Source organism: Corapipo altera, unplaced genomic scaffold (assembly GCF_003945725.1).
Source record: "Corapipo altera isolate COAL_440 unplaced genomic scaffold, ASM394572v1 77b, whole genome shotgun sequence".
Lineage (NCBI taxonomy): Eukaryota > Metazoa > Chordata > Aves > Passeriformes > Pipridae > Corapipo > Corapipo altera.
In genome coordinates this window covers 2,132,251-2,158,614 of record NW_020884933.1, presented here as the reverse complement: position 1 = coordinate 2,158,614, position 26,364 = coordinate 2,132,251, and the positions used below count along the sequence as shown (strand labels likewise).

Sequence of the window (26,364 nt, the reverse complement as noted above, 5' to 3'; positions counted from 1 at the left end):
GCTGCCACCAGCTGTGCACGGTCCCTGCTGTCACCTCTGTGCTGAGATTTGGGGCTGCTGGGAGCTGGAGGAAGTGGTCTCCTCATCCTCCTCCTGCTTATTTTGGGGAAGAAGCAGGATGGTCCTGCCACAACTCTCATGGTTCTCCTGCGCATCCCTGCTCTGTTCACAAGAGTATGGACAAAGGGGAATGGCTTCAAACTGAGCAGGTTTAGATTGGATATTGGGAAGAAATTTTTCCCTGTGAGGATGGGGAGGCCCTGGCACAAGTTGCCCAGAGAAACTGTGGCTGCCCCATCCCTGGAAGTGTCCAAGGCCAGGTTGGATGGGGCTTGGAACAACCTCGGCTGGTGGAAGGTGTCCCTGCCCAGGGCAGGGAGTGGAATGAGATGAGGTTTAAGGTCCCTTTGAACCCAAACCCTTCTGTGACTCTAAGCAGCTGAGGGGCTGCCGGGGTGGGCAAGTACAGCAGTGGGGGTCAAATCCCACAGAGGTTCTGCGAGGAGAGAGCTGGAGCTTGAGAGTCCTCCTCTGGTCTTCCCTTGCGGAAGCCGAGCCGGGAGGAGCTGCGTCTTCAGCTGCTGAGTTCCAAAACAGTGAGCTCACAGCCCGGCAGTGCCTCACGCCTGCGTGCACAGGGAGGAAACGTGGACGGCACCAACACGCCCAGAGCTCAGAGGTGTGAAGCACAGGCAGGATTTTCCATCCCGCAGCAGCCACAGGGTCTCGTGGGCTTGCGCAGCTTCAACGTTTTGGAAAAAAAGAACAGGTTTCCTAAACAAACGTAATCCTGGTAATGAACCCAACGCCGAGGTCGTCTCAGGGGGCTGAGGTTCAGGTTTCCTTTATTACTGAGATCCTGTTCTGGAAATTACGGGGCTCACTGACACAAATCTTGACTCCAGTGGGAAGGTTTGCGGCTTGAAATGTTTTCTGTCTGGTTTTGGGGAGGAAAGAGCAGCGTGGAACGAGCACCAGTGACCATCCAGCTGTGGGATTGCTCCCAGGGCTGGTTCCCCACTCCATCCCCCCCATTTTGGCATTATTGAAGCCATCAGTGCAGAGCAGGTCTCCCAGGGTAATCCTGCAGCTCCCACGGCTCTCCTGAACATCCCAACTCCTGGAGAAGGGGGTGCCCATGGTGTCACCCCCTCCACCCTCCGTTTTCCTCCCTCCCCAGCAGAAATCTCCCTTCAGAGGGGCCATGCACTCTCTGCAGCACCCAGACTCTCTCTTTCTGTCACTGCTTTCAGTGCCTGGGTGGATAAACCCCAGGTCTGTTTTCTGTAAAGCTGTTGATACTAAAAGGAATAGCTGGGGCAGCGTGGGTGGCAGGTGAGAGCGGGCTTACTCATGCAGGGCGAGATTTTGTTGCTTTAGGTTTGAAAGCAAAATTTTGGGGCAGATTTGGTCACAAGGCACTGTAAATAAATCGGCTGGAGAACAGTGGAGAGAACCGGGGGAATGCTGGGGGGCTGTGTGCTCCTGGGATCAGGTAAGGATGGAAGAGACAGCAGGAAGGCATCTGGTTTTGGCTGTGGGAGATGAGGTTGATGCTGCACATCATGGCAGGGGGGTTGGAACGAGTTGAGCCTTAAGGTCCCTTCCGACCCAAACCGTTCTGGGATTCTGTGGTTCTGTCACCCTTGGGAAAAACACTCCAAGGGGAGCCAGGAGAGTATATCTTTGATTAGGGTGCTGGCCTGGGACCTGTGGGAGATGATGGCCATGGCTCTTTGCAGGAGTCAGCTGTGGTGGGAACAGAGCACGGAAACCTGGGGATGCACGACCTGCTGACTCCGAAGGAATATGTGAAAGGTTCACTGCAATATTTTTAATTTTCAGTAGCTGGCAGGAAAATAACCCCTCTCTCCTCACCCTTTATTTTTAGCAGCAAACTTCCTGCTGAGGGGAAAAAAAAAATATATTTTTCTCGCTATTGAGGCGATTTTGATCAAAAGTCTGGCCCTGCTCCAGGTCGATCATCGGTGTTTGCTGCTGCCGGAGAGATGAATCATGAAGGGCTCTGTTCTTAGTCTGTCAACACAAGAAAAGAGCTGTTGCTCTTGCAAGGATGGAGGTGAAGCCTGGATGGCTGACAGCCTGTCCTCTCCCCTTCCTCCAGAGGTGGTTTGCTGTGCTCCTGTGGTGTTGGTCAACTCTGGACAACCCCAGGAGGACAAAACGTTCTGTGGCCTGTGTGGATGTGCAGGACAGGAAGGCACATTGTGCAATGGCACCAGAGGAGTACTCAGCTGGTTGCTGTTTTCACTTTTGCCCCTTGTTTTCTAATTATGAGGGTTATTTACTATTTATTGTACTGATTTACTCTTGAGGCTAGATATTTTTCTGTGCCTGGGCTCTGAGTACTTGCAGACCTGCTCTAAATCTAATGGCAGCCACCTGTTGTCTTCTGTTGGCCAAGGAGGCTTTGACTTGGTTGCCTTTCTGCCCTAGGTTGGTTTGTACCCTGGGTACAGCTGCTGGTAAGATGGACAACTCAAAAAAGCAAAAATTCCTGTGAAAAATCAGATGATGGTTGTATTTTTTTTAAGAGTTAGGATCGGGCACATCAGAGGATTGTCAGGATTTCCTGCTGCGAAGCTTGGGATGAGCACAGCTAAATTTCTTAATGCTCAAAAATGCTGGATTTATAAAAGATATGTTGGCATCAGGCTTGCTCAAACCTGGAATTGGAGGGATCCTGCTGAGGGCTGTCTGGAACTGGTTGGAAAATGACAGGTAGTGATGGGTGCTAATGGAAACCTGGCTGTAAAAGCAAAGGAACAAGATGTGCTTTTTGCTAACAGCAACTTTCCCTCCAGAAATTGTCCCATTAGGTTAAAAGAGGCCCACAGGAATCTGGCTCTAGACTTTTGCAGCAGCTTTTCCAACAGGGCAAGGCAAAGCTGTTCCTCAGTGCTCTGCAAAATCAGAGCAGGTCTGGCAGAGGCAGGAGCAGGAGGCAGGTTGTGCAGAGGGTGTGTGAGATGTGCCGGTCGCAGCAGTTGGGCTCAGCATTGCAAAAGAGTCAGGAAATGAAGTTTCAGCTCAGGGAAAAGTAAACTCGGTGCTACTGCCAGGAAAGGAACCTTGTAGTCCAGCCCTGGAGCAAAGGAGATGGTTTTGTTGCTTCAGGGTGTGATGAAATGGTGGAGAGACCCTGCCAAGAGATGAAAGGCAGCAGGTCACAAGGCAGAAAATGAGAACTGCCTGGGTTGAACTGCTGGATTGCCATCCCTGTCCATCTGGGGTTATCTCCCTGCATTGTGGCCTGAAATTTCCATCTCCTCTTCCATCAAAAAGCCCAGGGAAGCACTCTGGTTTAAGCATCTGAAGATCAGGCATGGATGGGAACAATTTCAATCCCCTTCCTTCCTCTGCATCATCATCTAACGGCCCCAAGAGCGAGTCAGTGCCTCTGTACCACAGACTGCCATAAATTAATGGATTGGTGGTTGGGGTGGCACTCAGAAGTGTCACAGGGTTCGTGCATCTCTGTGGCCTCACGTTGTCAGGCTGCTGCTTTGTCACCTTTCAGTATTTAGAGGGGCTTTTAAGAAAGATGGGTACAAACTTTTTAAAAGGGCTTGTCGTGAGGCATCAAGGGATACTGGTTTTAAACTAATCTAAGGTGGATTTGGACTAGATATGAGGAAGATATTTTTTACAGTAGTGAAACACTGGAACAGGTGGCCTGGAGATGTGGTGGCTGCCCCATCCCTGGAAGTGTCCAAGGGCAGGTTGGACAGGGCTCTGAGCAACCTGGTCTAGTGGAAGGTGTCCCTGCCCATGGCAAGGGAGTGGAACGAGATGAGCTTTAAGGACCCTTCCAACCCAAACCAGCCTGTGATTCCATGCTCATGAACCTCCCCGGGGCTGAGTTTTGATGCCTGGAGCCGACTCCTCCCCGGAGCCCCAGGATGCGCCGGGACACAGCGATTCAGCGCAACGCGGGGAGCGGCGGCTGTTCCTGCCGGGTGCTGCTCCCCCAGCCTGCCTGGGTTCTGTACCGCTGAGGGAACCGGCCCTGAGTCATTGTGAAACCTTCTGGGGCAGCCGGGGCTTGGCTCCCGGGGGCTCGGCTGCCGGCGGAGCCCGGCGCGGCACGTGGGAAACGGAGCTTCGCCGAAACCGGGCGCCTTGCTGAGAACCCCCTCGCTCCCAAACGTCTCTGCAGCACCACTCAAACCACCCCCCCCTTCGCTGTCTGCGGAATGGTGTGGCTTTCCTGCTCCCATAACCCCTTTTGTAATGTTTTTGTTTGTTTCTTTTTTTTTTTTCTCTAAACTGTCAGCAGGAATCGTGCAAGGTTTCCACCCGGTTGGGGTGTCGGGGCTGAATCCCTTCTGCTCCTATAACCCGGGGGCCCTTCCACCCACTGTCTGTAACCCGGTGATGGGGGGCGTGGGGTGCAGTCCTGGGGCTGCTTGACACCCCCTTCCCCTCACAGTCCTGGTGTTGCACCTGGAGAGGGAGGTGGGTGACTCCTGAAGCTCTGCACTGGAATGTTGGACCCTTGCTGGTGGAGCAGGGTGGAAATTCTGTGTACAGGGCCTGATCAATGATCACTGTGCTGGCTTGTTCTTAAGGACTTCATTTTTTTTTTTAGGATCTATTAACCTAACTTTTCTCCTACTTGTGTCTTCCCATGTGGTTGGAGGGCAGAGGAATTTGTGAGAGGAACCTGCAGAGCTCAGAAAAGGGTCAGGGCAAGCTCTGCTGTGCAGCCTTAGAGGAGAGATGAAAAGTTGATGTCAGGGCAGCTGGTGAAATCCTTCCTCCCAAACAATCTGTCCTCAGACTTTAAAGCCTTTAGAAAAATGATGACTGGGCTTTTGCAGAGCACAAAGTGACAGCTGAACAATTGTTTGGCTTCCCAGAGGAGCAAAGCCTGTTCCTGTATAACCTGTAGCTCTGTGGGGTTCCCACTTTGCAGCTCTGGGTTCTGTCCCTGGAGAGGGACACAGGCAAGGCTGATGCTACCAGCACCTGCCTGCCCTTACAGAGAGTGTTGTTGGTTCTTGAAAGCAGGAGCACCCACCATCAGCCTCGTGTGGGAGCCCTGTGGGTGCCCTGTTTGCCACCTGCACTGATACTGAGGCCAAAAAGGCTCCTGGCAGTGCTGAGAGTGGGACAGGGCAGCCCCCAGCCCCTCCACGTGTGCTACACCCCACGGGTGCCCCTGAACTCTCACTATGAGACAACTGGAACTGCTGCTGCTCCAGCTTTTGTGTAAAGCCAGAGCACAGATGAAAGGGTGTCAGGCTTAGATTTCACTTGCTGAGACACCGAAAGTGGAGCCCCAGGGGGAGGGGTGAGATGTGCTGGTTCCCGGGGCTCAGAGGGTTGCTCAGAGCTGGTGTCCTGCCCTTTGGCTGCACCCCAACGGGCCCAAGGAACGCTGGCCCTGGGAGATGGAGACAAGCCCTTCCCAGAACCGGCCCCCTGAGCACTGAAGGTGCAGCTGTGGCACTGTGCCCCCGACTTTAGTGATCCTGTGCCCTCCTGCACCCGGTATTAGTCAGGCTCTCGCCACCTGAGATGAGAAAGTGGCAGAGCCGGGGCTGTGCTGCTTCCCTCCTCTCCCCTGGGTGATGTAAGTGCCCAGCTGGGGTTCACAGCCCTGTTTTTGCTGCTCCACCTGGCCTCTTTCATGCCAAAAGCCCCAATTTCGGTCACGAGCTGCCAAAATGTAGGACACAGAGAGGCAGGAGCTGCGTGGGGCTGAGTGGTTGCAGCCAGTTGAAGTTAAATGACAAATGTTAACTGTAACCACAGCAAAACGTGGAAAGTTCTGAAAGCTTTTGCAGTTCAAAAAAAACCCAGAGTTTGCTTGTTTTGATTTTGCTCCTTTTGTGCTTAAAGGTCCCTCTTATCACCAAAAGACGTGTCCCTTGTCCTCATGGCACCTTGGGAGGTTGAGGGCTCCTGGAGAAGGTTCTCATCTGCTTTGTGCCAACTGAGAATTTTTTCCTATTCCAAGATACCAGTGTGGTTTCATCCCTCAATCCCAGCCCATGAGAGGAGAAGTCTGTCTGTCCTGCTGTGTCCAGGAGACACTTCCACCACGGTGCTCAGCTTGGGATCAGCTCGTCTGCCCTCCCCATGTTGGCCAACAGGAGATGACAAAGGTTAATTACTTTCCTGCCAGCAAGTACATGCTGTCCAGCACTGGGTGCTTATGGCTTTGAGGACAATTTCCAAAGAGAAAAAAGCAAAAGCAGAAGCAGCAGCTCTCCCAGGCAGCAGATGCTCTCATGTTGCTGCCCTTGGTATGCTCCTTATTTTAAGTGAAACTTTCTCATGTCCTGGGAGCAGCTGATGCTCAGAGACTTCTGGAGTCCTCAGGAGTTTTTTGTCTGGGTGTTTGTGCACAAATTACAGCAATTGAACCAAAGCACTTGTGAAACCACCGTTTTTTCCCCTGACTGACTGGCTGGGAGGCAGAAATGGGATTTTTATGTAGTGTTGGCTGTGTTATGATGTCTGGATTGGTCATGGAGTTCACAGCAGGTTTCTGGCCTAATGGTGATTCTCTGCTCTTCAAAAGCAGGGAACTGCAGGTCTGATAATCGTTCTCTGTATTTACACCAACTCTGTTTTCCTCTAGGGTTTACTATTTAAACTTTTTTTTTTTTTAACCTGAGAAGTGCTTTAACCACATGCAGCCTGCAGCAGACAGAAAGCTCTGTGGCACCTGGTGGAGATGCAGATTTTGGGTTGGTGGGAAGCTCATCCTTGTGTCAGCACAGCCAAGGTCAGGTGAATGACTCAGGCTCCCAGGCACTGGGGCTGCTGATCAGGCAGCGGGCTGTGCTCTCAGGGGGAAGATACCCAGCAAGGAAACCATTTGCTTCTGTGGGATAACAAAACCAGAAAACCACCTCCTTTGATCTAGGCGATGGTTTTGTGCTGTTACTGTAACACCCAGACCGACACTGAGATTGGCAGGAACTACCTCAGCACTAAGTGCTGGGGGATAAGGGACACGCAGCTGCCCCATGCAGCAGCTTTTGGGGCTGCAGGGGAAGCAGAAGGTTGAACACAGAAGGGGGTTGCAGGGGAGCACTGTCCTATTTTGGCTTGCAAGAGGATGCTGTCCCTGGTTGTGGCGGGGGCAGCTTGGAATTTGGGTGATCTTTACTGTGATCTTTAAGGTCCCTTCCAAACCACTCAGTGATTCTGTGCCTGGGGTCTCATCCTGCAGCTGGTGGGATCCAGCACAGCAGAGGCAGGGCTGAACCCCAACCCAGTGCTGCAGCTCAGCTCAGCTCAGCTCATCTCACCCACTGCTGCTTCAGTCTGTGATGGCATCGTGCTGCTGCATTCAAAGACTGGTTTTTGTTGGTTTTCCCCTTCAAACACTGATATATTTGGCATGTGTAAGTTCATGTTGGGACCCAAAGGGTCTTCCTGCTCCCTACATAGGTGTTGGGTCAGGGTGCAGCCTGGAGAGGCACTGAGTGATGCTGGTGCTGGAATTCTGGCTGGAGGGAGGTGCCAGGGGTCGCCTGGATGACTTGTGACAGTGCCCTGACTCTCCCAGTTCAGGGAAAAAAACCCCCAGAGGGTTTATTTAAGCAGAGCATCCTAGCAGGGATGGGCTGTTGTGGACAGGGTTGGTCCAGCAATGGGAAAATGTTGCTGGATGACATGGTCAGAAATGAATCACGGGGATTCCTCCTCCATTGGAAATGTCACTCCTCCAGGGGACATTTGGTTTCCCAGATGGCTTCTGCTGGGATTTCCTAAATCTTCTCAGACATGATACGTATGTTTAGTCAGAGATGAGATATGTTTACATGCTTTTGCCCACCAGATCTGTGTCATGACACAAACATCCCCTTGTTTTGGTGACAAATGGCACAGACATCTTTGCATGTGGCTTGCATGGAATCTAGCAGGGAATGTCCCCCCGGCTCAGACCTGTGACTGGGGCTGGGAGCCCTCTCTGTGGTCCTTCCAGCTCCCCAGCTCTGCTTCAGAGGGGCTCAGCTGCCTCTCCCCACCTCCTCTCCCACGCTGATCCCCCACGAGCAGGCAGCCATCCCACCCGGAATGCTGACTTGCTCCGTCTCCTCTTTCTTCTGAATCAAACAACTCCTGTGGCATCAGGTCTCTGGAAACCTTTGTTCTCTGTACAGCACGAGGATTCCATCTGCTTCCTTCCTGTGGTTATTTAACCAGAGTGACTGAGCTTTACTGAGAAACTCTCCACAGCTGAGCTGACGTTGCCCTTTCCAAGCGCGAGGCAGAGCCCAGGCACCAGTTTCGCTCACGAGGCTCCCTGAGCTCCTGCTTTGAGCTGGTGACAGCTCTGAGAGCTGCTTCCTGCCTCCCTGTGGAAGAAAAGTTATACAAAAGGGATGAAAATAGGTGCAGAGGGGCTGGGGGAGCGTGAGGAGCAGACCTGCCTGGAGGGAAGCTTCAAGCAGTGCTCCTCAGCGCAGGTTTGGCTGAGAACAAAAATCCCCTCCTGGGACAAAGTCAGTGATTCCACTGACCCACATCAGGCTGGAGTCTGGGCAGAAACTGGCTTAGAAACTGTGGTATTAAGTAAAAAGATTTTGCTTCCAATCCAGTGAAGAAGGAAACTCTACTGTCACAAACACCTGGAGTCTGATGGACCTGGAGTAAAGGGCTGAGAGGGGTGAAAACGAAAGAGGCTCGAAAGTGAAACAGGAATGTGACCCGGTGGGTACCTGCCAGCAGCTACCAGGGCTGGGCTGCTGTTTGGAGATGGTTATACTGCTTGAATTCTGGGTTTATTAACAACAGAGCTGTGAATTCCCACATCCATGTCCACCTGGGTTTTGTTCAGGATGTGCACAGGGATCCACCTGCATAGATACATAACCTCCAGCCTGGGAAAAACAAGCAGTTCTGCTGTTGATTTATGTTAGTCTGGTTTTTAGCTGGTATCTACTGTCTGATCTAGGATCAAGGTCTCATCCTGACTGAGAGCAGAAGTGAATTTGAAAACATCTCAGCAGGTAAACAGAGGCAGCAGTGCTCTCTCCTGTAAACCAGAGGAAGGGATGTGAAAGCCCTGGTGATTATCAACGACATTTGGGCACATAACTAGTTAGTTAGCTGTAAATGCTGCTCTGAAAAGGGCAGTCCCTGAAACAGTTGCTAATTAGAGGCTGAAGAGGCTGGAGTGACCCATGGAGTACCTTGGGGCTGGTGTTTCTCTGCTGTAGGAGATCACTGCCAGGTATTTTGTCAGAAATTTGCTTTTAAATGTGAGGTCCTCAGGTCTTCTCACTTCCCTGGCCATTAACGCATTCAGCTCCTCCTGGGTGGTCCTTCCCACCTGGATCTGTGCCCGCTGGGCTCTTTCCCAGCACGGTGACACTGGGCACAGGATCTATGCTCTGCTGCTGATTTACAGTCCTGTTAACAGCTTGCAAGAACACGACAGAGGCTTGGCTCATTAGGAGGTCTTTATTAGCAAAAATAAAAGATTTCCTTTCATACAGATAAATAGGCAAGAGTTCACAGAGTGACAGAAGCCCCCCCACCAGCGTGACCCCCACAGAAGTGGAGCTGATGTTGCTCTTGGCTCTCACCACGGCTCCAGGGCTGTCCTTGCTTCTCCTCCAGCGTGGAAATCAAGGTGTTTGGTGGAAAAAACAAGTGCAGAGTTGGCTCAACGGGGAGCTTAACGTGTCCTGGTAAGAAGCTTAATTGCAGTTTGAGAGTGTTTGGCTGCCACGCTGCCCTTGAGCCCGTGCCCACCCCACTGCTTTCAGCAGGTCCAGGGAGCAGCATTCCAGCCCTAACTCTGGGATAACCAGTTCCCAGGCGGGCAGGCTGCCAGCAGGAATGCCCTTCTGTCACCATCAATGTACACAAAGAATAAATCCACTATAAATAGCCTCTCTTCAGCAGGGACTTGGACAGCAAGCAGCAGACTGGCAGTGTTTCATCGTATTGGGGCTTTTTTACTTCTAAATATTAGAAGTAAATGCCTCTGGGTTGTGGCATTTCCCTCTCCCCCACAGGAGACTGGGCTGAGGAGGAAGGTAAGCCCTAAAATCAGCCACTTTTGGGGGTGCTCTCCCTGCAGCCTCCCCCCTGCAGCACGTGGGGATTAGAAACCAAACCCCAGTATTGTCAGTGCTGGAAGCAGCTTCATGGATTTGAATGCAAATTACACAAGCCACCTTAAAATGGTGGTCAATTAAATATCCTCTAACTTAGAAAAGAAAATAGACAATAAAACAGTGAGTAAAACCCAATCAAAGACTGGAAAATAGTAAGATTAACTTCTGAAAGTGCAGAGTGGCCAACCCAGCAGCTCTGGAGGGCAGATATTTAGCAGTATTTAAGCCAAGTTCTATTAGAACCAAACATTTAATTCCTACTACTATTTGGTTTTTCCTTTAATCTGGACTAATCTATACATTGAAGTCTAGAGGTAGATTAACTGGGCTGTTGCTGTGTTTATGGGAGTACAGGTCCTCCCCTTCATAAACATAAAAACATCTGATTGCATAAATAAATAGAGAAATAGAACATAAGGAGAGTGTAATTTACTTAAAATTAAATTTTGTTCATCTCAGAGCTGGAATTCCTCCTGATCAGGAGTAGAATTTCACTCAGTATAAACTCTGTCCATTGTCTGCTCTCCAGAAAAATGCTGCTTTGGGTGTTTGGAAGCTATGAATAAAGTAGCCCTATGATAAACAGTATTAAAATATTGAACAATAAATAGTATTTTCCAAGCTCATGCTCTTCTTCAAAACATATTGTAAACATTAACACTGAGGTATTAAAAGTAATAAATATTAAATTCTAAAAAAAATAACTTTTAAATACAATAGTGAACTGGAAGTTATTGACCCATAACTGAACCCTGAGATAATTTAAGCTCTTGTGGCCTGATTTCTGAACAAATAGCAGGATTTGGTGTGGAAAAGGGGTGTCCTCAGTTCCTTCTCTTCATTGTCAAGTATTTTTCGATGTAGTTGATGAAAATGTCAAACTCTCCCATGGCCTTGTAGATCCCGTTCTGGTTCATCTGCAGGTGAAAGCCGAGCCTGTTTAGTGGGACTGTGACGATATTTGTGATGTACAATCACTGCATAACTTCTCCTCCCTCCTCCTCCTGCTTCTCTGCCCAATTTCCCGGGAGAACTCACCAGCTGCTCCCTTGAGCACCACCCTCTGGATTCCTCTGCCTCAGGTATTTCTGCATTAAAGACTTTTTTGGGTTCTCCCTCCTAAGCTGAAGCCATCAGTAAGATCTCTGTCTTGCTGGAACAGCGAGTTCCTCCCCCTTGCTGCAGCCACGTGAGCAGGACCTTACCTTGCTGAACGTGTCCTTTATGTGCTTCATGCTTTTGCTCCTCTCCTCGCACGTGAAGAATCTGTGCTGCAAAAGGGATAAAAACAACGGCTTCAGCCCCAGGGGTTTCCTGCCCGGGGTGTGGTTCTGGCTCTCCCGTCCTCCTGCCCCTCCTCAGTGCCGCTCCCCACCTTCCCCTTCCCCCCCTGTGTCCACGGAGCTCTCGGGGGCAGCAATTAGAGCTTTTTAGCACCGTGTTCTGCTGAAAGTGTGACCGAGCCTGGACCCCCAGCCCTGTGCCCCTTTCTGCCAGCCCCAGGTGAGGTGCTCTCTGCCCGGGGCAGGATTCATCCCGTCTGATTCCGGAGATGGACTCGTGGCTGCACCAGGTGGGAGTTTGGGAGGGATCATCGCAGAGCCACGTGGCTCCAGCCCCCAGGTAAAGGACAGACCCTCCCCTTGTCTCTTCAGCCAGACTCTCGTGCAGGACTGGCTGCAAGTGGTGCTGCTGGGCATCATCACTGACTAATGCAAGCCTGGCGAGCAGAAACTCCATCCTTGTGTGCCCTGCCAGCTCCTGCCTGCCTGGATCCCTGCTCCTCCACCCTTCCACCATCCCACCACCCTGCCCCTGGGGACCCTCTGCCCACCCTCCTGCTGCTCTGGGGCTGTCCCCGCGACGCTGAGCCCCACTCACACAGCGCCTCATCATCGTCCTCAGGCTCAGCAGCAGGTTGCCCAGGTCGCCCACGCTCTGCTCGTGGTGCGTGCTGGTCCTCATGGCGCTGGGCAGCACCTCCTCCATGTAGAACCCCATCATCTCCGACACCGACTGGCAGCCCAAGGTCCCCTGGGGCGAGAGGAGGGAAGCAGGTTGGGGGAGTGTTGTTTTAAATCAAAGTCGCCCCGGCGGTCGGAGCGCTCGCAGCGCGGGGGGAGCCGCGGCAGCCCCGCCGCGGGCACACGGGTCACTGCGGGGCTGCCGAGCTGTCCTGGCGCGACTTTAGGAAATGCCCCAGTTTCCAGGCTGCTTCCTCTCTTATGAAACACCCGCCGAAGGATGGAGGAGGAGAAGGGACTCAGACACGAGAGCTGTGATTCTTACCTTGAATTCATCCAGCAGGTCGGAGCTGAGCAGCTGGATGCTGAGGTCGTCATCTTTTGATTGCTGTGGGAGGATGCAATGGAAATGTGAGCTTTTTTAGGCAGGTAATCAACTCTCTTTTCACTTTGTCCAATCAACTGATCCTTTTCTTGTTTGCATTTGTGCTCTCACTGCAGCACACGTGTGTGCAGAGCACAGTGACACCAGGAACAGGAGTCACCAGTTCTTTGGTCCACAATCTTGCAGCATAAAGACTGTTGGGTCAGGACAGGAAGACAATGAAATCACAATCTTTAGTGATATTGATTTTGTCAATGTGAAACTCTCTGCTGCCAGCCCCACACACTCACTTCAGCTGCTCGGGGTGTTGTCTCAGAGTGCTGCTGGAGACTGCAACGCTCTCCAGAGAGGTGTCAAAGCAATGGCAGCCCCTGGAAGCCACCCCAGTCTGTCTGCCAGGTCAGGAGGGTTTAATCCCCCGGGTTTTGTTACCTCTGTAACTCTCCAGTTGATGGGGAAAAAGGGAGTTTGTTCTCATGGTGCCTCTGTTGCACCAGCAGCTCTGAAAGACCAAAGAGCTGCAGTGGGGTGGGCTTGCACCACACAAAGAATGACCCTAGGGCACCAAGGGACTCAAAAGCTGTCCTGAGAGGTTAAAAATACTCCTTCCAAACGTTATCTGGGAGATTTACAGCAAGATTTATGTTTACAGTCTTGGCTGCACTCGTTTGATAATAAATACAAGCCATGACATTAGTTTGAGATTTCATCTGGAGAATTACCTTGTTTTATTGCTAAAACACACTGACACCAACCAAAACAGCAACAAAGATGTGACCAACCATCTCTGTCAGTACTGATGCCATGACAGATGCTCTGAGTGCATCTTGTGCTGTTTTCTCAGCAGAGCACAGACACCAAAGCAGGTATCCAGTTACTGTGGAGTTTCTCCAGCCATAAAATACCCTGTGCACGCTTTTGTGGTCCTTTCAAAGCAAAAGCCTGTAGCAAAAGATCTCCCTTTTCACCCAGCATCGAGGCGAGGCTGGACCTCGCTGCCCCGAAGGAAGGACAATTTCCTTCCCGTTAATCCAGTGATTAATTTGGTGGGATTTAATTTAGCGGGAAGAGTCTGGCTGCTAAGGTTCACAAAGCTTCGTTATGAAATCTCGAGTTCATTGTAACTAAAACTAGGAAGAAAACCCTCGTGTGCTGTCTCTCAGTGAGCAACGAAACCGAACTTCTCTTGCTCACCCGTAACGCAACGCACGCACCAAATCATTTCTGCAGAGAGGAAGCTCTTCCCCTCCAAATCACTGAACTTTGCAAAAACAGAGAGGCGAAGAAACGAGCGGGGTTGTACTTACAAAATAATCCTTGATTTCCTCAAACTTGACTCTCAGCTCTCTGAGCTTTGCAGGCAGGAGCTGGGGGAAGTGCAGGCAGGAGGGCTGGCAGCGGGCGCCGGCAGCCAGGAGCAGCAGGAGCAGGATGGGCATGGCTTTGCAGCTGGAGCAGGTTCTCATGCTGTGGGAAAGGGGCTGCTTCCCTCTTGGTCCAGCTCTCGGGTGGATTTCACAGGAGGGTATAAAGCCAGATCTGCAGCTTTCACCTTGATGGAGCCCCTCATTTATACTCTCAAAAAATGGCTCCATTTCCTCTCCCCCGTTTCCTGACGAGCAATATTGGGGTTTTAAGTCATTCATTAAACCCAAATGTCACTTGGGTTTCCCGTCAACTTGGGTTTCCTGTTCTCTTGACCTCCCTCCTCTCCTCACACCCCATCAATTCTTTTGTGCTTAGACTCTGCAATTTTTTTTTTCATTACTTGTTTCTTGTAAATTTAAATGTAGCTGAAGAGGAAAGTTGCAGACACATGAAGAAGCCAAGGTGCTGTGTGAGGTTAATTTTTTATTCTCACAGTCACTTTTTATATTTAGATGAATGTCCTATCCTTGGAATGAAAAAAAGTGTTGCTACTTTTACATCTTTGTATGAAACCTGCAGCATTGCATCACTCAGCAGCTTTGCTTTTCGTGTACCTGTACAAACACACTGTCTCCTTTTTTGGCATTTGAAAGTTAATCTGCAAATACACATACTCATCTGAAATCTTCATTTTTAATTAGATTTTTTTTTTTTCAGTTAATGCATGTGTCTGCCAATGCCCATGTGAATTTTCAAGCTCAAAGGCTGCGCTCCCAAATTTTAGCTGGTGAAGTGTGTGGATGCTAACGGGATCAGTTCCATGATGGATGGGGATGTTATGGAAGAGCTCAGCCATGGATGTGGCTGCTCCAGTCCCTCTGGGCTCCCCCAGAACAGCAGGGCAGGAACAGAGTTTGTGCCCCTGTTTTAACATTGGTTTATGGGGTTAAAATGCACAAGCAGGTAATGAATATCCATATTTCAGGCTCTTAAATCCCATTTAGTTTCCTAGAAATGGACAGAAGCCCCATCCAAGGAGTCCCGTGCTGGCTCTAAAGACTCTGTGTCCTGTCTTAACTGGGACTTATTGTCCCAGCTCTGATAAAGTTGCCTCTTCAGAGCTGGAGATAATTCCTCTGACGTCTCCTCGTTTTCCGCTTCCCTCTCTTTTCTGGTCTCTTTCTATATAAATCAGTCCACACACACCCTCCACTTCCTTGTGATAAAGATTTCACTTATTAATTTGGGAATCTGGTATCCAAAAAGTGAAAGGGGAAATAAATTTAGCTTTCTTAAAATCAGAGGGTTTTATTTAAAATCCCTTGTGCTATTTCGAAATAGTTCGTTCTTCCCAGCCTGCCTCCAGCAGGGAACAAATCCCTTAAATTCTCATCTCCTCCATCACACTGAGATTCCTTCAGGTTGAGTTTCCAGACCTCTGTTTAGGAACTTGTTGCAAGAAAAATGCTGGAAAAATGCGAAGTATTGTTTGTTCTTGTGCACTGAGATTTATTTGTTTATTTTTACAAGTAAAAGAGAGGAATGTTTGGGGTGTGCGTATGTGTGAGTCAGGGGAAAGGAGATGAAGCACCAGTAACTGGAGGGTTTGAGGGGGACAGTGAGGGCTTCTGGGCTGTGATTTGGGTTTTTTGGTTGTTGGTGCCTCTTCCAGGGGCGCTGGGGAAGTGAGGTCCCAGTGAATCACTGCAGGCTCACAGTGCATCTGAATCACGGCGTGTGTCATGTTTTGGGTGACCCCTTTTTCTTTCCCTGTCCTAACTCAGCCACATGTTTTCTCCCCTTGGCTGGCAGCAGAAGCATCAGAAAGGAGAAGGGCAGAAGACTTGGACAAAACCCGGTGGTTTTAAGCTCGATTTTCACTGGCAGGATCCCACTTTTTCCCGGGGAAATTTTTTGCTTCCTTTGCTTTAACTTGAACCTGCCAGGGGTCAGTAAATCTTCAGTGCCAAGAGCTGGACAGCTGTTTAAGCTTCATCAGGGTATTGAGGCTGATACATAAAGTCACTGAGTGTGATGTTGGCAGGAGCCAGTGTGCTGCGCCAAATCCTGGAGCTAAACCCACTCCCTTGGGTGAAGGATGCAGCCCCAGGCACTTCCCTCCAAATTCTAAATTCAAAAATTCTTGTCTCCCACCCTACAAGGGTGTGATGACCTACATTAAGTCACCATGCAATGACTTAATTAAACAGTGTATGAACTGCTTAAACATTCAGGATGTAAGCACGAGGTAACAGATGTGTGAACAGAATCCGATTTAAGTTTCATATCACAACCTGTCCATTCTAGAATAAAATTCTAGCAGTTCGAAATTATTAATGTGCAAATTCTGCCATGCCAAGGTGAACTTCAACCTCACAGTTCAGTTTGTTCAGAACAGCAGCTTGGACTGGTCCCCTGCAGCAAAGTGGACATTCAGCTGCAGGTTTAGGTGCTGGTGTTTTCATGGATTGCAAGGCTTTGGCAATGCCCCCTGGCATCAGGAGGAGCTGGTGCTGCAGCAGCACCAGAAGCCTCCTTCCATCCTGCCAAGGAGCTGAGTGCTCATTTCCAAACTTCTCTTATTTTGAGCAACCCGTGGCTCTCCGTGAAGTCACTCGTTTGACGCCCGACGCGCGCCGGGCGCTCCTCGGCCTCGCGCCGTCCCCTCCTCCCTGTTTTGGAACCTGCTCTGTGTTTTCTGGTCGCTACCAGCGTAAGCCAGAATGTGCCCATTCCACAAAGGAAACTCTGGCCTGTGCAGGGTGATTCTCTGCTGTGTTTACCTGTGTTTCCTTCGCCACGTCAGAGATCTTGACGGTGCAGTTTCGCTCTGACTCACTCCCTGCTTACTGCTGTGGAAAGGCATTGACTCTGCACTTACTACAACGTGCTTCATGAATGAATAAAGCACCTTTTCCTAAAGAGTGTCCGGGGGATGTGGGTGTACTTCTAAACCTTTAGGAAACAGCTTTCATGTTTGCCAAGAAGATTTCAGGAAGGAAAATGTGTTACTCAAAAGCCATTCGTGCACTTTTACCCACCTCCCACGAGCTTCTGAGAGCGGCAGGTTCACAGGAAACAGCAGGGCAGCAGAATGCTGTTTCTTCACTAAAACAGAGGCCTTTGGGCAAATACTTTCCCCCACAGTGTGGCACGAGGACAGATTTGTCCTGGGCATCATCCTGGGCACCCTGCACTGGGTGAGGCTGCACTGGTGGGACTGGGGGTTGGGAGTCCTCAGGGTCCTGTCCTCTGGAGCAGGGTGGCACCTCACCCTGCTTATTAAAGGGGCTTTTCTCATGTGGGCAAGCTTTTAGGTGGCAAATTTTTGCTTTTCTTTTTTTGCCTTCTTGGTCTCTGTCATTGCTCTGGGGCAGAGGGACATTGTGTGTTGTGAAACACCATCCCTGGAGGTGTCTCACCATCCCTGGAGGCGTTTAAGGAGTGACTGGACACGGCACTCAGTGCTCTGATCTGGTTGACAAGGTGGGGATCGGTCACAGGTTGGACTTGATGATCTCAGAGGTCTTTTCCAACCTCAGTGATTCTGTGATTTTCTGCACTATCTACTCTAGACATAACCCAGAGGGCTCCCTAGATTTCCAGGCTGTCACAGTGGTGTGAATCTTTCTTTCCTTTTCAAAAGTTCCCCGTTTCTCATCCCTTCAGATCTGCAAGATCTGCTGCCAGTGCTGCCCTGGGGGAAGCAGAGGCTTGGTGGCCTTTCATTCACCTTGTGCAAAGAACAGTTTTGAAGCGCTGGCATTTTCTCTCTCTCATCTCCACTGATGACTAACAGTTCCTGATGAAGCATCAACTGGACTGTCTGGTTTTTTTCCTCAGGAGTTTTTTTTTGTGCTGGCAGGGCATGACGTTGGATATTTCACATCTGGAGACCTGCTTTCTACCACCCTTGTCGGAATTTGCGACGTGAATCACGTCGACCTCGGCAGGTAAATCCCAAATTACTCTTTGGAAATTTAACCCATGTCACTGGTTTATCTTGTAACATTCAAGTGTCCAGAAACAGGTTATTAATCATGAATGGAAGATGTTATCGTGGTTTTAATCTGACTTCTAGTATGACACAGAGATAGCCTTATATAAGAAGTTCTTAGAAAGTCCAGAACTTCAATTTGATCTAAATCAGGCTGGAAGTGTCACATGAAAAAATCAGGTGATGGAGACTTGCTCCCATCTGTAGATTCAGTGTTTTGGTGATTAACTTCACTGAGAAATGTTTGCACTTTTGTAATTGCACGCATCAAACTCACAATATTTGGAATTCTGCTGCATCTTAAGGCAGAGATTGAGTAACATCCTTGCTTAATACCCCACCCTGGAATTCCAGGGTGCCCTCCGCCAACCTAGGAGAGTGAGCTGTGCTTTATTCCCAGTTTTACATGTATTTTTCCATTTTAAGTCACTCTGTGAGGGTTCTGCAGAGCTGTGGGTGAGTTCAGTGCTGCTGAAAGACCCTCTTGTCTCTGGGCCTTCTGATGAGCCCATTGATGTAAGATCAGGCCCTTGGCCACATGGGGCTATTTCCCACTCTGCAAAGCAAACAGAGGTGTTATTATCCCTCACCTCTTTTATTTTCTCCTGAAATCAGCTGTTGACAGGAGTTTTCTGATGCTCACAGCCCTGTTTGTGTCCTTAGAGAAACCCAGGGGATCTCAGCACTGGGGTTTTAGGAGCGAGGAGTGTGTGCTCTGGGAGGATGGACGAGGTTGTCTCAGGTGAGTCTGTTTGCAGGTAAGTTAAGAGTGTAAAAGTATTTCAAAAAAACCCCCCCTGAATCTACAATCCATTAACCAAATATCACATGCACTGCCTTTTTTTTTTTTTTGTGCTTTCTACAGAACCAACTTTGAGCAACTCCTCCCTTGGGCAGCTCATTGCACAAGTGCTGCTTTGAGGAGTTTCTTTTCTCTAGTTTTGGTATTACTGGGGGGCGTGGGGGGAGGTGGATCTTCTGGAAAATATTGCCTTTGTCATGATTTAGCACCAACACCCTGACCAATAACACAAATACAAAGTACTTCTAGTGATGAAGGGTCATAAGACAGAAACTGGTTATCAGGGTTTGGGAGATCAGATAAGGCAAAGCACAACATGCCTCTGAGGTAAATTACAGACCCAGCATCTCTCACGTTCCACAGCAGCATCAGGCCCTCGCCCTGGAGCCAACAACAGGCTGGGCCACTCACCCAGTGGGGTTTTGGGGTGGTTTTTTGTGTGGTGCCAGGCAGCTGACGCCGTGGGTTTAGAAATCCTGGGCTTTCTTTGCCGCCCCACAAGCTGCAGACGAGCACGTGCCGTGGATGGTGATGCTGCACGTGCTGGTGGGTCATGCCTGGTGCACGTGCTGGTGGGTCATGCCTGGTGCTCAAGGGATGCTGCAGCATCCCCAGGGCTGCCAGGGGATTTCCCATGTCTCTCTGCTCCAAAATCATTTATGAAAAAATGATCCATCAGATGTGCTTTTCAGAGGTTTCAGAGGCTTTACAATGTGTTGTTTACAACATCCTACCTCCACGTGTTCAGATCTCCCTTCTGTTTTCTCTTTTTCTCTTTTTTTCTTTTTTCTCCTTTTTTTTTTTCTCTCCTTTTTTCTTTTTTTTTTTTTTCCACAGAGGGAGCAGGTAATCCAACCTGGCTGTTTCCCCTGCCAAGTATCTTAATTACTTCATCTTAACTACTAAGACCCAAAACCACCATGGTATCATAGAATGCTTTGAGTTGGAAGAGACCTTAAAGATCATTTGTTTCCAGCTTCCCCCCTGCCATGAAGGGTGAACTTGACTTATGAAAGCAGTAGAGTTCAGACACTGAAAAGCCATTCCCAAAATCCTCTTGCTCCCAGGGATATGACCTGCTGCTCTCCAGGGGAGCTGAGGTGTCTGCTCCACTTCTGCTCAGCACTGGTCTCCTTGAGCTTCCTCAGCACTTTGCCAGGGATTTATCTTTTTGTGGAAGTCTGAGGAAGATTTACTTCATTAACAGGATCAGGCACTTGTGACTATTTTGGTTGTTGCTTTCCCTGTTGCTTCTGAGGGCTGTAACCAGGAAGTGGAAGATGAAGCTGAATGGTGGAAAACCCCTCTGGCTGAAAACAGTGTTTAAAAATAAGAAGATTAAAAAAAAAAAAAAGAAGAAATTAAGAGATCTGAAGGGAACTTACTCTGCTGGCTGTCCCTGCCTGTCAGGAAAGGAGAGATGGGCACTTCATCTCCCACTCCTCAGAAGTGGCCAGGAGTGTGTCTGCTGGAAATAAGAAGTCAAATTAAGGCCTTGCAGTGGCCCTGATTTATATTTATGACTAAAAGGGGTTGTGCAGTGAGGAAATGCATTGCAAGGGACCAAGTCTTCAGTTTTCCACCGAGATCAGAGGACACTGGTTAGCAGAAGGCCAGGCTGGTGGAGCCACGTGTGCCAGGCTCAGGCAGAGCTTTTCAGGGGAATTGGTAAGAGGATGAACCTCTGGAAAAATTAACCTTGCCTCATAGCCTGGCTTTCCAGGAATTCATGCCTAGAAGCAAACACTGGCCAATTTTCCCAGTTTTTCTCATTTCCACAGGTTGTTTTATCAAATAATGTAGGAATTAGTGGAGCCAAGTGGCTGTGAGGTGCCAGGTGTCTCTTAGTCCTGATCTCTCTCTGCCCCAGAGCTGGAGCAGGGCTCCCCAGGTGCCTCTGTGTGTGTGTTCACGTGCATCCAGCCCCGGAGAAACCAGCTTTGGCTCCTCCTGGTTGTGAAATTGAGACGGACACGATTCAAACCCAGCCAAAAACCGAAACCCGGCTCTGGGTTGCGTCGTGAATCCACGGCCAATTTACTGAAACACGAGTTTCAGTTTTGGTGAAAGCTAAATCTATGACAGCTCTGCCTGGCTATTGGAGTGATTCATTTGCTCCCCAGAGAATTCAAAGCCAGAGCTGATGGCAGCCAGCTCTCAGTTTCTTCTCTCTCAGGCTTCATTTGTTGCCTGCACTGTCAGCACGTTTCACCCTCGGGGGCAAACCCGGCTGCTGTGTGGGACAGTTGGATTCATCACCTGCTCCAGCCTGAGGCACAGCCTGGTTTTCTGTCAAAAGGCACTTGGGGATATGGTTTGGGGGTGATCATGGTTATGGTTGATGGTTGGACCGGGTGACCTTGACGGTCTCTTCCAACCCGGATGATCCTGTGAAATGTCCTGCCTGACCTCGGCTATCACACCAGTTTTTAGCTCTTCCAAAAACAAGGGTGGGAGGAATACAAGAGCTGGGTGATGGGTATGTGCATCTCAGCAGGCCGTGGTCTGGCATCTGCCACGAGCTGCCCAGAGCCCAGTGCTGGTCCCAGCAGTGTTGGTGGTGCTGCTGTCATTGCTCCTGTGACAGCCACAGCAGCAGCGAATGTGAAGGATGTTCCTCTTCCCTTCTGAGAATAATCTGGAAATCTGGAAAGCCACACCATACAAAGCTCTGGCTCTGGGGGGATATTTCACCACAAAGCAGCCCCTGTGGCTCCTGCACAGCAAAGTCTTTGCTCTGCTGCCGTGTCCTAGGAGTGCAGATGATCAGCCCTGGTAACTCTGGCACGTGTTGTTCTGTCCTTTGGGTTGTTGTTCTTTGTCAATCTCCACGTGCTGCAGGCAGCACCTGATAACCAACACTGTTTTCTGTGACTGTTGAATCACCAAAGTAAAGAATTTCAGCTTTAGTTTTCTAAATATTGACAAGTCTTCTCCCAGGACAAGCCCGTTGGTGGGGAACAGCCCCCCAGAGCTGCCTGCACAAGCTCTTCTGTGGGTCATGGGGGCATCCATGGGGTTCAATTGGGCATCTCCAGGCTCACTGTGAAAAATCCCTACCCTTGGAATCAGCTATTTTCTTCGATTTTACTTAATTTTATTTTTGTCTCCTCTTTGGTTCCTTATCTCTTTTAGACTGGGCCCTTTCCAAGGGGCAAACTTGCTTTATCCACAGGGTAACCCAGTGTCCACAGGAGCCTGGGAATGCCCGGAACAAGTGGAGCAACCTGATACCTGGTAATGTGAATTATGATTGCGGCGCTAAATATAAGAGAGGGAAAAAAAAAAAAGTTTAAAATTAGAAGCAGGCACAGCAAACAAATGTAAAGTCTGCAGGGAAGATGTTCATGGGGGCTTCTCATGGCTTCGAAAAGTGGAAGTTTGATTTGCTCAGAGCACTCTTCATATCCACTGATCACAGCTCTCTCCCTGGGAAAGACCTCTCAAGAAAGTTTCGTTTCTTGGTGAAATGTTGGTCCTCCCAACACAGGCACTTCTCAGGCAAGTCTTGACTGCACTTCAGCAGTTTCTGTACATGGGTATGGTGTGTTCTAAGAGCAGAGCCATTGCTAATATATCAGATGGCCACATCAAAAAGCTTCTGAAACCTCCTGGAAACTGCAAAAGCCTCATTCATTAAGCCCGTGTTTAATCTGGTTGGCAGATTTGAGTCTGAAATACTCACACATTTGGAGGCTGGTGCAAATCCTGTCATGGGGTGTTGGGCTTTACATTGTTCTCTCCTGGGTCCTTCTGTTGACCTTCAAAGGCAGAGAAGTTCTTTTCAGGCAACTGTGCCTCAATTTTTGCTGAAATAACCAATTTGCTTCACGTGGTGGGGAAAAAGAGTTAAAAACCAACATGAAAATTTTGTTCTCTGACTGGGAAATCTTGTTGAAATAAATAGATTCAAGCTGAGAGTAGGTTTAGATTGGATATTAGGAAAAAAATTCTTCCCTGTGAGGGTGGGGAGGCCCTGGCACAGGTTGCCCAGAGAAGCTGTGGCTGCCCCTGGATCCCTGGAAGTGTCCAAGGCCAGGTTGGATAAACTTGGAGCAACCTGGGCTAGGGGAAGGTGTCCCTGCCCGTGGCAGGAGGTGGAACAAGATGAGCTTTAAGGTCCCTTCCCACCCAAACCATTCCATGATTCTATGAGTTGATCACAAAAGTGTTGCATGTACCTAAGTAGCATCTTCTAAGCGTCTTGGATGACTCCTGAGCTGTTGCAGTTTTGGGATGAAAATTTCCCCAAGATTAATTTAATTCTCCAGACAGTCCCTGAACTGAGCAGGGGTTTGTTGAGCTGCCTTGGGCTGGTCCTTGGCATCCCACAGCTCATGAACTGCCCCGGTTTTGAGCCCAGGGGCACTTTGTCTCCAGTCACCTGGACGCAGAGGTGGCTGCTGAAAACCAAGTGCTGGATAGTTAAAAAAAAAAAAAAAGCTTCCAGGAGCTGCTCTTGAGCTGTAATTATTTAACTCTAAAGACATGAAATGTTCATTTCCCTTTGGGGAAGATGCCATTTATGATAACCAAAATATGAGTTCATGTTTTATCGAAGCAGGGGAAACAAGTATCTAACCTTCAACACCCCCCACCCCGGTGACTAAATCGACGCTTTTCTGCGGAAGAGATGTTGATGTACAAGATCCTCCACCACGCTTTTCCTCTTCCACAAAGGTGAGTCTTAGAGGTGGAGGGGAAAAAAAAAAAAAAAAAAAGAAAAAAAGCACTTTTTTTTTTTTTCTTGCGATTTCTTTACCCTCTTTGGGTGAAATCCTGCCTTGGCACTGGTGAGTCATGCAGACAAGTGTCACATCTGCTCCCTGAGGGCGGTGGCTGGCAAGGTGGCATTTGCTGTGATGTGCAGCCCTGCCCAGCTGGGAGCTGACCATGAGCAAGGACAGCCAGTGAGGATGAGGTGATGCCAAGGTCACCCACAGCAGAGGAGTGATGCTCCCTGGGCAACGTGGCACTGTCCCCTTTCTGGGGAGTCGTGCACCTGGACTGGGCTGTTGGTAACCCACAGTGGCAGGAAGAGCCCCAGAGGGACAATCATGGGTGATGCCCTAAATCAGGGTGATTCCCCCATTATTTTGGGATGAAGGACATTGCCCAGTCCCTCAGCACCGGGAAAGGAGATGCTCTGCCCTTGAGGGGAGGTCCTAAAACTGCTGGGAATCCTGGGCACAGAGAGCCAATTGAGAAGGGATCCTGGAAACCAGCCTGAGGGAAGGGATCCTGGAAATCAGCCTGAGCTTTTGCTCCCATGGCTTTGGGTGTCTCTTGGGCTTGGCTGAACAAAAATCACATTTCCCTAAGCCGAGCCGTGCTCAGCCTGTTGCTCCCTACGAGGCAGCACTCAAGTGTTTGATCTTCAGAATTATTCGAGTGGTTATGGTTAGAAACGTGACTGAGGAGAGGGTACACGATGTACCACGCCTCTCAGCCGATAACTCCTCGCGGAGTTTCCTGAGTCATTTGTTGAGTTTACTGAGAAAAACACTTTTTGTACCTCTGTCAGCAGCACTGCAGGGCTGGGGCTGCCGGCCCTGCCCTCACCCAGCCCCAGCCCGGCTCTCTGCCCATAACGAGCTGCACTAATTAAGAGGGGGGAAAAGTAGAAGAGCAATCTGATTGTCAGGGCTGGGAGAGGGCGTTTCCATCCCAGAGAGGGAAGGGTGTCAGTGAGGAGCTCGTGAAAACGGTGATGTTGGGATGGGTGACATCTCTCGGGTGCTGGTGTCAGCCCATGGGTTCAAGAGGATCGTGACAGATCAGCGCTTGTTCAAAGGAGATTTTGGCTCCGGGTTGCTTGACAATGAAACTTTGATTTTTAAGGTGCTGAGAGCTACTCTGAGCTACAGCACAGCACCACCCTGCAGCCCACCTTCCCATTAACTCCCAGCTATGATAAGGGTAGGGCTGGCTCAGAATTTACCCCACTGCAAGTGTGTAAGAAATTGCTCCAATGCATACAAAACAAGTAGAAACATTTTCCTCTGCCTGTGGAACAATAATTGCAATTCTTTGACAGGGGTTTTGATGAGCAACAGTATTACAAGGAGAGGTGTAACATCCTAGAAGTACTCTTGTTTCATGTGGCCAAGTTGGATATTGCAGATCTTTTCCTGAAGGATATGAGGAATTGTTCCTGAGTTCAGATATTACTGCTGGATGTTGTTATTAACGCTTAATTTTCCCCTTTATTAAAATTTCTGAGAGCATTTCTGTCACTCACGTTCTCTAGGTCCGGGGATCTGTGTACAAACCATTATCACCCTCAGATCTGAAACAATGGTTTACCTAAAGCTGCTGTGAAATATGGGTGATGACAAAGAATGATAAACCAACCAACACTGTAGAGTGCTATCAGAACTTCTTATTGCATGAAACTGCATTGAAATGCACTATTGAAACTGGTGCCTTATCACTCTGAAACACTTTACTGGAAACCTAATGTTGAGGGTGTTGTGGGATCAGTCCTTGACAGCAGATCCTTGAGGTCAGAACAGTTTGGTGATATACTTTTAAGGCTTTGGTGCTGGTTTTTTTTTTAGAATAAAACAAACCTATTTGAAATGAATTAAGCTGGGTCAGGGCTGGATCAGGCAGCGGGAGTGCAGTAACTCCACATGGGTGGGATGCACAGGGATGACTCCCCTTCCCTGCGTTGGAGCAGGGCTGGGAGCTGCTGCTGAGTTTCCCAACGCACCCGGTGATGAAGTGTCTGGTCTCCTGTCACGCTGCCGGGCTCTCCAGGACTGTCTGCCCTGTTAGTCACTCCAGTTGGCCGCAGCAGTCTCCTGCGTTTTGCCGCTGTGGGGATGTTTCGTTGCCACAGCAGCGGTGCCAGCTCTGCGCGGTGCCAGCGGGGCTGGGCAGGGTGAGCCTCAATATCCGTCCCGGAGCTGCCGAGAGCCGGCAGGGGATGCTCCCAGGGTTATTTTCCAGCTGCGCTGGGGACATTCCCTTCGACCCCGCAAGCCCCTTTTGTGCCTTTCTGAGTCGCAGCGCAGCAGATGCGGGAGGTGCAGGAGCTGCGCCGCTCGCCCCGCACTCCGCAGAGATGATTTCTGAGATAAGCTAATGATACACGGGGCTTAGTTTTAATTCCCGAGCGCGGTGGCGGCTGGCTCACAACCCTCTCTGCTGCCTTTGCTTGTTCTTCGGGTTGTAACTACTTTTAGTGTGCCCTGTCATAACGTGCCTGCCATAAAATCCCGAGGGAGGAGCCCTCCCCCGTTAGCCGGGAGTTGCCTGGAAATGTTCCTGGGGACAGGACCGCTTTCCTGCTCCCTTCCCAGTGCTGCAGTACCCGAAAAGTTTAACTATTCTGAGAGTGCCTGGGGGAGTCTCTTCCCATTTTACTGTCTGAGCTCATCTGCAGCGTCACACGGCTGAGTTTCAGAAATCCCTATTTCTCTTTTTCCTCTTCCTTCCCAGAGCAAAGGAGAAATGGTTGTTTCATTGTTTGACTGAGGATATTTTCATGTTGCTGTAGTTGGTAGGTAGGTGAGAGCCAGGTGATTTGCTTCCATCAGGACTTGGTCCAATGCATGCTGATGGCTTTAAATTGAAAGAGAGGAGGTTTAGAGTAGATATTGGGAAGAAATTGCTCCCTGTGAGGGTGGGGAGGCCCTGGCACAGGTTGCCCAGAGAAGCTGTGGCTGCCCCTGGATCCCTGGAAGTGTCCAAGGCCAGGTTGGATGGGGCTTGGAGCAACCTGGGCTAGT

The 26,364-nt window shown here is 49.7% G+C and overlaps 1 protein-coding gene and 1 long non-coding RNA gene across 3 annotated transcripts; one reads left to right on the top strand and one right to left on the bottom strand.

Annotated features, from left to right (window-relative positions):
- Nucleotides 1-10,791: 10,791 nt before the first annotated feature.
- IL10 (interleukin 10) lies at nt 10,792-13,998 on the bottom strand. The gene is made up of 5 exons (XM_027659670.1): nt 13,769-13,998; nt 12,402-12,464; nt 11,994-12,146; nt 11,318-11,383; nt 10,792-11,029 (listed from the first exon to the last, which is right to left on the bottom strand). The coding sequence occupies exons 1-5, from the start codon at nt 13,925-13,927 to the stop codon at nt 10,937-10,939; spliced, it is 534 nt and encodes a 177-aa protein (XP_027515471.1). The 5' UTR covers nt 13,928-13,998; the 3' UTR covers nt 10,792-10,936.
- LOC113954850 lies at nt 12,287-26,280 on the top strand. 2 transcript variants are annotated; one of them, XR_003530352.1, is made up of 8 exons: nt 12,287-12,505; nt 12,738-12,860; nt 17,207-17,315; nt 17,695-17,782; nt 18,490-18,568; nt 19,466-21,870; nt 23,193-23,308; nt 26,075-26,280. It is a non-coding gene; the product is annotated as an uncharacterized LOC113954850 (long non-coding RNA). The 2 variants fall into 2 exon arrangements; XR_003530353.1 differs by lacking the exons at nt 23,193-23,308; nt 26,075-26,280 and having other exon boundaries at nt 19,466-21,622; nt 21,764-22,605.
- The last annotated feature ends 84 nt before the right edge of the window (nt 26,281-26,364 follow it).

Bases quoted from the DNA above. Each gene is read 5' to 3' on its own strand.
- IL10 (XM_027659670.1), bottom strand. From the start codon at position 13,927: ATGAGAACCTGCTCCAGCTGCAAAGCCATGCCCATCCTGCTCCTGCTG. The intron at 12,147-12,401 runs GTAAGAATCACA...CTCTCGCCCCAG, and splicing joins ACCTGCTGGATGAATTCAAG to GGGACCTTGGGCTGCCAGTC. The intron at 11,384-11,993 runs GTGAGTGGGGCT...TCCCTTTTGCAG, and splicing joins GGACGATGATGAGGCGCTGT to CACAGATTCTTCACGTGCGA.